We start from the raw sequence: 12,424 nt of genomic DNA, 5'->3' as shown, positions 1-12,424 counted from the left end.
TAGATTGGATGAGCTTTTTGCACAAAATGTATGGGGGGCCGCCATCACACAAAGCAAGATCCCTGTCATTACTGGCAACACAGAAGTATCATTTTTAGGTTAGAATCACGATTTAGGCATCCTTTTGAGAGAAGTCAAAATAACAAAAGTGCCCCACAAACAATAATGCACAGAAAAGTAAGGTTAACTTATTTCACCCCAATATTAGAGGACTGAGTGATAAGGTACTTTCTGGTCTGTTTGGAAAATTTAGAGAGCTCTGAAAACAGACATCCTGTGTCTCCCTGAGCACTACATAACCACAGTGTTAGATAAACCACATGTAAAAGAGTACACTCTAGCAGCTTACTCATACAAAACTAATACAGAAAAAGGAGGAGTTGTTACATATATTAAAACAGAACACAATTTCAAAAACACTAACACAAATAGATTTTGCAGTGATTAGCTCATACAAGCACATGCTTGTGAATTAATACTGAAAAATAGTTCACTATTAACTGTAACTGTATACAGATTCCCACTGGGGAATTTTGATCTGTTTATGAGGAATCAGGACTCCTTACTGTGCTACAAATCAAACAGCAGCAAGCAGTTAATAGTCTGTGATGATTTCACTGCAGATTTTCTACAGAATTCTGATATGAAAAGTGGTCTGTAAACCTTATTTGGATCCTAGAATTTGATCTCAATAATTAACTTTTGCAGCACAGATGCATAAAGACAGTAGGAGCCAAATGGATACTGTTCTCTTTGGTAAAGCTCAGAGCAAGACAGTAACTCTTTACCATGTAACAAATGCTCTCTACGATGCGCAGTTAGTGAGGATGGATAAGATAGCACCTTACAGAAAAGATGCGCCTCAGTGGATATCTGTTAGAATAATTAATGTCTCCAGGACAATTTTTTTAAGACTAAGATACAAGAGATGACCAGGAATGAAATTTATAATGAACTAAATGCTAGCATAAAATTTAATATATTTCATGATACATTTATATCATTATTTGAAAACAGATTTCCAAATGCTAACAAGGAAGGACATTAAACAGCCACGTAAAGACTTTGGCTCACTAGAGTGATTGAAGTATCTTGTGAGAAGAAAAGTGAAATGTATCTGCTGGCAAAAACAAGTAGAGATCATGCAGTAGTTGCTCACTACAAAAACTACTCAAAATTACTGAGAAAAGTTTTTAAACATCAAGCAACATCTGCAAATGTCGGAAATCAGTAATTCTGACAACATACTTAAAGACTATATGGAATGCAGTGAAATGGGAGACAGGAAGACAGGACAAGTAGCCACTGTAATCATTTCTTAAACACACTATGTGATCAAAAGTATCTGGACACCTGGCTGAAAATGACTTACAAGTTCCTGACACCCTCCATCAGTAATGCTGGAATTCAATATGGTGTTGGCCCACCCTTGCCTCGATGACAGCTTCCACTCTCATTGGCATAGGTTCAATGAGGTGCTGGAAGGTTTCTTGGGAAATGGCAGCCCATTCTTCACGGAGTGCTGCACTGAGGAGAGTTATCAATGTCGGTGAGTGAAGCCTGGCACAAAGCCGGCGTTCCAAAACATCCCAAAAGTGTTCTGCAGGATTCAGGTCAGGACACTGTGCTCGTCAGTCCATTACAGGGATGTTATCGTCATGTAACCACTCCGCCATAGGCCGTGCATTATAAACAGGTGCTCGATGATGTTGACAGATGCAATTGCCATCCCCAAATTGCTCTTCAACAGTGGGAAGCAAGAAGGTGCTTAAAACATCAATGTAGGCCTGTGCTGTGATAGTGCCACACAAAACAAGGGGTGCAAGCCCCCTCCATGAAAAACATGACCACACCATAACATTACCGCCTCCGAATTTTACTGTTGGCACTACACACACTGGCAGATGACATTCAACGGGAATTCGCCATACCCACACCCTGCCATCAGATCGCCACATTATGTACCGTGATTCATCATTCCACACAACGGTTCTTCAGTATTCAATCATCCAACATTTATGCTCCCTACACCAGGCGAGGTGTTGTTTGGCATTTAATGCCACGATGTGTGGGTTATGAGCACCCGCTCAACCATGAAACCCAAGTTTTCTCACCTCCTGTCTAACTGACCTAACTGACATAGTACTTGCAGTGGATCCTGATGCAGTTTGGAATTTCTGTGTGATGGTCTGGATAGATGCCTGCCTATTACACATTACGACCCTCTTCAACTGTCGGCAGTCTGTCAGTCAACAGACGAGGTTGGCCTGTACGCTTTTGTGCTGTGCGCGTCCCTTTACGTTTCCACTTCACTATCACATTAGAAACAGTGGACCTAGGGAGGTTTAAGAGTGTTGAAATCTTGTGTACATCACCAGACCACATCCGAAGTCTGTGACTTCTGCTGAGCGCTCCATTCTGTTCTCTCACAATGTCTAATGACTACTCAGGTCACAGATATGGAGTACCTGGCAGCACAATGCACCTAATATGAAAAACTTATGTTTTTGGGGGTGTCCAGATACTTTTGATCACATAGTATATTTATTTGATCATGAAATTCATAGAAAAAATCCACTGCAGTTCAAGAGGAACAATGATGTAAATAATTCTTTTGACTACTGCTTCAAAGTATATTTATTAAATCATGAAATTTGTTGTAAATAATCCTCTGTAATTCATGAGGAACAACAATGTAAATAATTACAATACCAGAATGAAAAATGGCATTCATTACTCCACATTAAGGCTGTCTTTAGCACAAAAAGGGGTTCACAATGCTGCAACTAATATTACTGATAACTTACCCAGTGATATAAAATGTCTGACAGACAAACAAGTAAAATTTGAAAACAAACTGAAAAGTTTCTCCTTGACAAATCCTTCTATTCCATGGAAGAATTTCTATTGTTGTAATGTGTAAAAGGTAGTTGATAGGAATTACTAACTCACATCTATAGATTTAATAAAAATAAATGTTCAGCGTGTAGCCATATTTACAAATTAATTTGCAATGTGTATGTAAAATGACTCAGGCCAGATCTTTATGATTTATTGTGCAAATGAGCCACAGAAGATGAAACTAATGAACTGACTTGTCATTTTACAACAAGTAGGTACTGGGAGATGAAGAACCTTGCACAGGATAGAGTAGCATGGAGAGCTGCATCAAACCAGTCTCTGGACTGAAGACAACAACAACGACAACAACAACAACAACATGCCTAGGTATTTAATGGACAAGACTGAGTCAAGCAGAAACCCATAAATACACTAATTGGACATTACAAGAGTACTACTTCTATCCATCTGCAGCACCCACATTTAAATCAAAACTGCCATTCATCACACTCAATATAGATTCTGTTCATGCCATCCTGACTCCCTCTACAGTCACTGACAAAATATTCCCACCACGTACAACTGAAACATCAGCAAACAATCATAGATTGCAGCTCGCTCTATCCAACACACTGTTTATGAACAAGGAGACACTGCCCTATCAAACTATCCACACTATCCTATACTGTGCAAATATCTCCATCTTCGAATGACGACTATATTCTACATCTATTTTAACCTGCTTACTGTACTCTTGCCTAGGTATCCCTCTACAGTTTTTACTCCCTCCCCCCTCCATCTCAGCCCACCCCATTAGTCCTTGGTGCCTCAGGATATGTCGTATCACTGATCCCTTCTTTTCACCAAGTTTTTCAATAAATTTCTTTTCTCCCCAATTCTATTCAGTACTTTCTGATTAGTTATGCAATCTACCAAATTACTCTTCAGCATTCTTGTGTAGTATTACCATTTGTGTAATGAAAACATTTCTTTTATTATAAGTTGGTGCATAGCTATCAGGCACATGGTATAATAAACAGTAGTTTATGCGCCTTGGTACCACTATACATTTTGTAGCGCCTCCTGGAGGCAAAGATGTATTCTTGTTCCGCACTCTGCAGAATTATCTCAGCAGTATGCAAATGTTTGTTTCACATACAACTGGAAACATTACATCTACATGCAGCAATCACTTTTGATTAGATGTATTACAGTTTGTTCCAGGTGGAGTGCTATAGACATCCATTACTACGCTTTATGAAATATTTTTGTATCTGACTTTTTGTAGGTATCTGACGATGGATAAATTCTGAAATGCATCATATGAGCAATAACATCATTCCTTGCCCAATGTTTAATGATTTTATCATTGCAATCCAGTTAGTTTGAATACAGAACTACTGATGGTTTAATTCAGCTCCATTCCATTACCTTTGTTTTACTTTTGTTGATGTTCATCTCATATCCCATTGCTGACACACTATTCCATTCAACCTATCATCCAAGTCCTTTGCTGTCTGAGACATGATTACAATGCCATTGGAATATCTTGAAGTTATAATTTCTTCTTCCTGAACCTCTACTTCCTTTCCAAATTCATCCTTGGTTTCCTCTATTGCTTGTTCAATTTACAAATTGAATAATAAGAGCAATAGACTACAACACTGCATCACTCCACTCCCAACCACCGTCATGTCCTTTGAATCATAAGCGCAGCCACATTTGTGTACATGTAGGAAATAATTTTTCCCTCCCTGCATTTTATACTTACTACCTTCAGAATTTGAAAGAGTGTATTCTGCTAAAATTGTCATAAACTTCCTGTAAATCTACGAATGAAAAATATGGGAAGTATCCTTACTTCAACTCATCTTCTAAGACTAGGCACAATATACAATGAATAGCCACATAGAAGGAGGTAGTATCTAACAACTGTATGGTTTTGCAAATAAGAAGTAATGGAAGTTTAAAAAGATTCAGAAAAATAAAAAAAAAGCAAATTCCAACATTTGGTTAAATGATACTTCAAAAAGTGGAGGCTTCTTTGGATAGAATCAGTGCTACAGAAGAAGCTGTACTCAACTAACTAAAATCATCCCAGAAGTAGAAGCACTGCAACAAGGAATACAGGCTTCAAATAAAGCCAAGTAGAAATGTACTTACTGGGTAAACTTGTAAGGACTCAGAGTAAGCACAGATTAACATTCAATTAAATTCAATCCTTTATGAATTTGGTGAGGAATTTAAATTAAGAAAGATGAAACATAGCCAATTATTTTAAAATGCTGAAACTTTTTAATAATTCGATCATTAGTGTGACAATTATCACGTTACAATTGTCAAAACAGGCTTCAGCATTAAGCTTGGCTGCTGCTGCAGTTCACTATAACTCAGTCACTAACACTACTTGTAATTTCAACCAACCACTGATGACAGACAATATGAGTTTGTAATTGTTCTGAAAGCTAGCTACCTTTTGAATTTTGTGAAGTGTTGCATCTGTTGTGTCAGAATTTAATGTACACAGTTGCAAAGCTCCTCACTGTTGTAATCAGTAGAGTAAGTTCTATTTAGTTATAGAATCCTAAAAAGGCAAATTTCCTCACTTCGTTGTAAAACAAATTTCATGTCATAAACGAAGGGAAGAAATTATATACTTGTCAAAGAATTCATTTACTCATGATTAGTTCAGAAGAGGGCCTTGTTTCTTTTCACATTTTGCAGATAATGTTATTATTTCCATTACTTTCTGAAACTGTTTGTTCTCTCTTTGGACACAAAATCTAGTGAAATGATTGGAACTGAAAAAGAAAGAAAATCTCTCTGTTCTCTAAGAAAGTGCGTGGATGACTGGCTAGACACTGCTTTAACAGCTCTCATGTTTTCCTTTCATTCTTTATTCTGCCTTCATATTACAACATCCCTGAGCTGATTAAACTGTAGATGAATGGCAAGGGATTCTGAAGACACTTTACCCACTCTGCGTATCTACCACTTTAAATAATTATACTTATAGCCATCTGCAACTAAAGACTTATGAAAATTGGTATTTGCATGCACACCAGTAAATAAAACAAAGAAACTGACACATAACTGAGTCTTCAATGAACATCATATTATTACTGAACATACCATTAACACCACAGTTAATTATGAAGGTCAACAAAACAAGTATCACAGCACTGTCAGCCCAGATTTTTCATAATGGTGCTGTGTATCATTTCTTGAACACAGCGTTCTTCATTTTTTTATTTTTTATTTATTGATACCAAGGGTAGCAATTAGTGAAGAAATTTAACACTACAGCAAAGCTTACATCTTCAACTAGAAAAGTCCAGTCCTTGTCTTCCAGCTCCTGTGTTCTTGGATCTTTGAATAACGTTACTGTAATTTCTTTATTCTCTGGAACTGCCCACACGACAACACCACGTAGTGGATCTTTCATGGTTGGTTCCCACGCCAAGGGCTCTGTTACAACACGTCGACTTCGGCGAGTCCATACAACACTTAATTTTGTTGGCTTCCTGAAAGAAAAAAATTTCATTGTTAGCGGTCTATTATCTGTTAATTTAATTTCTCCCAGAAAAAGATTCATCATTAATTCATTGTGTTGTGAAGAACTTTCAGGACTATGAAGTAAACCAAGGAATACATTAATAAAAGAGTAGCAACTCTCTCAGATTTAATCTGCACACTGTATTAACAAAGATTTATACTACTCTGTTTACACCAACTACATTTAACCCACTTAATAACAAGAAATTTAAATTTAAAGCAGATTTATTTGCCTGTAAATGATTGTGGTGGTTTACATCATATCAATACATATGTAATAATGTAAATGATTTGCGTGCATCTAAAGCACATATATGCAATAAGATACAACTTTTTTTGTTCGCTGTCACATTTGTAAAAAACGAAAATAGTTTTTGATTGGCTACAAAATAATTTGTTTTACAGAAAGCTTTTACTTTCAACGAACACTCCACCACAATGCAATTCCTTGTGTCACATGGAACATTATTGAAAAATATTTAAGCAACAGGTAAACAATTTGTTTCGACTTTACTTAGCCTAGGCCAAGGTATGTCCAGTAATTTCTAGTTTATGGTCCCATAAGAATGCACATCTGATTTAATTTCATATTTCTGGCTATTCTGTTTGGCACATACAAGCAGCCTACTTGGAGTACGTATAGACTGGAAGCAATAAGCATTTTGTGTTCAAATAAGTATTTACTGAAATCATTTATGCTACTTATATGAAAAATAAACCTAATGACTATTCTGTATTTACAAACAGAATACTGCTGCTTCCCCCATTATATTAAATACCTTATATTTATCTTCTATTGTTATTTAAATATAGGCTATACTTTTATATTCAGCTATTTATCAAATAAACTAAATACCTACACTCACGAATGTTTATAATATATTAACACTTATTTGTTGCTTTAAAATGAACATTGCCATTTGGCATGTAGATAATAGAAATGTTTGATCTAGATAATTTGATAATTTAACATAATTGTATAACTAAAAAGTCTACTCACCAGGAGGCGGCAGGAGAACTTACATATAAAAAGGTGTTTCTGGAGCCAATGGCTCCTTCTTACGGTAGGAGGTTGGAAGGGAAAGAAACAAGGGTGAAGGAAAAGGCCTGGAGAAGTTTAAGAAAAGGGGTGGAGTTCAGAAAAGTCACTCAAAGCCTGGGATAAGAAGCAACAATAATTAGTAGGAGTTACTAATGAAGTATGTACTTAATATTCTTTCGAACAGGCAGAATTAGAAATTTCTTTCTTTATGTTACATGGAAGTGCTCTGAATTCCATTAACCCCATCTCCTTCACAAACCACGGTGGGATTGCTTGTGTGCCTCATCAATACAGATAAATTGTGCACAGATGCAACCACACCAGAGTGGTACCTGGAGGCAGGCCAGACTAAATACATTACCTGAAGGGGAAATACGGAAGTATCCAATCCCGCCCGTCTCCTTTGAACCATGGCGTCACAAATATGGCGGAAATGACAAACCACGATTCCAATATGGCGCATATAAAGTTGGTACGTACACATTATGAGGATGAAAATACATCGAAAAACAAACACACACACGTTCCACAAAAAGCCTAATGACACTAACGGGGCATGCGGGGGAAACTAGGGGTTTTTGGGTGGGGCCAAACTAAATATAAACAAGTTTAGACACCCACCCCCAAACAAAACGATGAAAAAAACCGACATCACTAAACTCCTCAAATTCCACTAAACACAATATCATCTGGAATCGGACACTTCCCTTGACCTATATAGCTCAACAGCAGCTCCCGATTCCATAAATTGGGATCGAACACTTCCCTTGACCTATATAACTCAGGTCAGGTGAATACAGGGTTATAAATATAAAATCAAATAGAGGTAATGCAGGAGTAGGTTTAATAATGAATAAAAAAGTAAGAATGCGGGTAAGCTACTACAAATAGCATAGTGAATGGATTATTGTGGCTAAGATAGACACGAAGCCCATGCCTACTACAGTAGTACATGTTTATATGCCAACTAGCTCTGCAGATGATGAAGAAATTGATGAAATGTATGATGAGACTAAAGAAATTATTCAGATAGTAAAGGGAGACGAAAATTTAATAGTCATGGGTGACTGGAATTCAAGAGTAGGAAAAGGGAGAGAAGGAAACATGATAGGTGAAGACGGATTGGGGTTAAGAAATGAAAGAGGAAGACACCTGGTAGAATTTTGCACAGAGCATAACTTAATCACAGCTAACACTTGGTTCAAGAATCTTAAAAGAAGGTTGTATACATGGAAGAATCCTGGAGAACTAGTAGGTATCAGATAGATTATATAATGGTAAGACAGAGATTTAGGAATCAGGTTTTAAATTGTAAGACATTTCCAGGGGCAGATGTGGACTCTGACCACAATCTATTGGTTATGAACTGTAGATTAAAACTGAAGAAACTGCAAAAAGGTGGGAATTTAAGGAGGTGGGACCTGGATAAATTGACTAAACCAGAAGTAGTACAGAGTTTCAGGTAGAGCATAAGGGAACAATTGACAGGAATGGGGGAAAGAAATACAGTAGAAGAAGAATGAGTAGCTTTGAGGGATGAAGTAGTGAAGGCAGCAGAGGATCAAGTAGGTAAAAAGACGAAGGCTAGTAGAAACCCTTGGGTAACAGAAGAAATATTGAATTTAATTGATGAAAGGAGAAAATATAAAAATGCAATAAATGAAGCAGGCAAAAAGGAATATAAACGTCTCAAAAATGAGATCGACAGGAAGTGTAAAATGGCTAAGCAGGGATGGCTAGAGGATAAATGTAAGGATGTAGAGGCTTATCTCACTAGGGGTAAGATGGATACTGCCTACAGGAAAATTAAAGAGACCGTTGGAGAAAGGAGAACCACTTGCATGAATATCAAGAGTTCTAAGCAAAGAAGGGAAAGCAGAAAGGTGGAAGGAGTATATAGAGGGTCTATACAAGGGCGATGTACTTCTGGACAATATTATAGAAATGGAAGAGGAGGTAGATGAAGATGAAATGGGAGATATGATACTGCGTGAAGAGTTTGACAGAGCACTGAAAGACCTGAGTCGAACAAGGCCGCGCGAGTAGACAACATTCCATTGGAACTACTGACTGCCTTGGGAGAGCCAGTCCTGACAAAACTCTACCATCTGGTGAGTAAGATTTATGAGACAGGTGAATGACCCTCAGACTTCAAGAAGAATATAATAATTCAAATCCCAAAGAAAGCAGGTGTTGAGCGATTTGAAAATTACTGAACTATCAGTTTAATAAGTCACAGCTGCAAAATACTAACACGAATTCTTAACAGATGAATGGAAAAACCGGTAGAAGCCGATCTCGGGGAAGATCAGTTTGGATTCCGTAGAAATATTGGAACACGTGAGGCAATACTGACCTTATGACTTATCTTAGAAGAAAGATTAAGGAAAGGCTAACCTACGTTTCTAGCATTTGTAGACTCAGAGAAAGCTTTTGACACTGTTGACTGTAATACTCTCTTTCAAATTCTGAAGGTGGCAGGGGTAAAATACAGGGAGCGAAAGGCTATTTACAATCTGTACAGAAACCAGATGGCAGTTATAAGAGTCGAGGGGCACGAAAGGAAAGCAGTGGTTGGGAAGGGAGTTAGACAGGGTTGTAGCCTTTTGAGGTTTGCCGATGATATTGTAATTCTGTCAGAGACAGCAAAGGACTTGGAAGAGCAGTTGAACGGAATGGACCGCGTCTTGAAAGGAGGATATAAGATGAACATCAACAAAAGCAAAACGAGGATAATGGAATGTAGTCAAATTAAGTCGGGTGATGCTGAGGGGATTAGATTAGGAAATGAGACACTTAAAGTAGTAAAGGAGTTTTGCTATTTGAGGAGCAAAATAACCAATGATGGTCGAAGTAGAAAGGATATAAAATGTAGACTGGCAATAGCAAGGAAAGCGTTTCTGAAGAAGAGAAATTTGATAACATCGAGTATAGATTTAAGTGCCAGGAAGTCGTTTCTGAAAGTATTTGCATGGAGTGTAGCCATGTATGGAAGTGAAACATGGATGATAAATAGTTTGGACAAGAAGAGAATAGAAGCTTTTGAAATGTGGTGCTACAGAAGAATGCTGAAGATTAGATGGGTAGATCACATAACTAATGAGGAGGTATTGAATAGAATTGGGGAGAAGAGGGGTTTGTGGCACAACTTGACAAGAAGAAGGGACAGGTTGGTAGGACATGTGCTGAGGCATCAGGGGATCACAAATTTAGCATTGAAGGGCAGTGTGGAGGGAAAAAATCGTAGAGGGAGACCAAGAGATGAATACACTAAGCAGATTCAGAAGGATGTAGGTTGCAGTAGATACTGGGAGATGAAGAAGCTTGCACAGGATAGAGTAGCATGGAGAGCTGCAACAAACCAGTCTCAGGACTGAAGACCACCACAACAACAACAACAACATATATCTCAGCAGCAGTTCCCGACCCCATAAATTGGGATCGAACACTTCCCTTGACCTATATAGCTCAACAGCAGCTCCCTATCCCACAAATTAGGATCAAACACTACCCTTGACGTATATAGCTCAAAAACATCTCCTGATACCAATACCAACATTCACAGCCACTCATTACAATAAAACACTTCCTTCAACCCCAACACACAACACATACACTAATAACAAAAAAATAAAAACTTACCACAAAAAAGTTCCAGTTCCACAAACTAGGTTGGCCACCACACACACACACACACACACACACACACACACACACACACAGACACACACACACACACACCCCAACGAAAAAATACTCAACCAAAAGGAAGAACGCGCACACACACACACACACACACACACACACACACACACACGCACACACACCAACAAAAAAATACTCAACCAAAAGAAAGACCCAACCCACCCACACCTCAACCCCCTCCCCCCAAGCAACCCAACCTCCCCCCTAACCCCAAAATAGAAAACCCACAAACAAAAACCAAACGCAACATAAGAAAATCTCAGTCACACACTACAACTCAACAAAATAGATCCTCCACAACTAAAACACAAACACTAACACGAAATTAACCACCCACCCCATCCTGAGCTGCAGCCACGCAGCCAACCACCCACCCAAACTAACCACTTTCGGCCTATACAGTTTACTAACAGCCCTTAAAAAAACTCGAAAAACACACTAGCCCTCATGGACACTCTTCTGCCAACAATACTCATCTAAATGAGACTGAAGGTTGGAAGAGCGCCTCTTCCCCCTCCTAAGAACTGACTTAACAACCCCTCACATCCTCTCTATTGTATTTGTGCAAGCCCCCGTCTCATAATTTTTGAACTCTAAGCTATGGTTAACGACTAAATGATTGAATCCCCCTCTCACCCAAACTCCTATATGAAGAAAATGCATCTGAAACTACTGTGGACCCCGGTTTTATGTACTCCTCAATTAACCCCACTAATTCCACCTTAGACCTCCCTTCCACAAACCTAAAAACACATTCAGAACACCCCCCCCCCCCCCCCGGAACAACAGCCTCCCACACCCAGACACCAACCACAGACTTACCCCTCCCAAACTTCCTTTTCCCAAACTGCGACTCTTCCACCTCCACAACCACCCCATGCCCCCCCCCCCCCCAACTTACCCCTGTACTTAATAAACTCAGATCACACTTCACAGCAAAAAGAAAACCAATCAAGCACACTCCTCTCACTCACACCAGTCTCACGCGCGCAAAAACTGTGTGGGGATCTATAACAAAAATAATAAGTCACCAGTACAATCTCGCGCATACCCAACCTAGACTTCTCGAACCAGGAACCACGCCGTATGGAACGCCAAATGTCATCCTTTCGACAGTGCCACAGTCCCTGGTCCGAGACGCTGGAACTTTAGCCAACTTCATTTCTTCGCCAAAAATAGAGCACTTGGCGATCTCGGCAATTAAACCAAACAGCTGTAAAAACTTTGTAAGTTCCAAAGCAGTGTTTCCCAATATTTCCCGTAGACGCGCACTATTAATTT

The 12,424-nt window shown here is 38.7% G+C and overlaps 1 protein-coding gene across 3 annotated transcripts in view; it reads right to left on the bottom strand.

The window, feature by feature from the left end:
• LOC124615508 (EH domain-binding protein 1-like) overlaps window positions 1-12,424 on the bottom strand; it is a 206,554-nt gene that overhangs the window by 189,631 nt on the left and 4,499 nt on the right. For all 3 annotated transcript variants that reach the window (XM_047143464.1, XM_047143466.1, XM_047143467.1), the window contains exon 2: window positions 6,158-6,365. In XM_047143464.1, coding sequence (XP_046999420.1) covers window positions 6,158-6,365 — 208 coding nt within the window. The remainder of the gene's footprint in view (window positions 1-6,157; window positions 6,366-12,424) is intronic.

The sequence above is a fragment of the Schistocerca americana genome, chromosome 5 (genome assembly GCF_021461395.2).
Source record: "Schistocerca americana isolate TAMUIC-IGC-003095 chromosome 5, iqSchAmer2.1, whole genome shotgun sequence".
Classification (NCBI taxonomy): Eukaryota; Metazoa; Arthropoda; class Insecta; order Orthoptera; family Acrididae; genus Schistocerca; species Schistocerca americana.
This window is presented reverse-complemented; position numbering and strand designations above follow the sequence as displayed.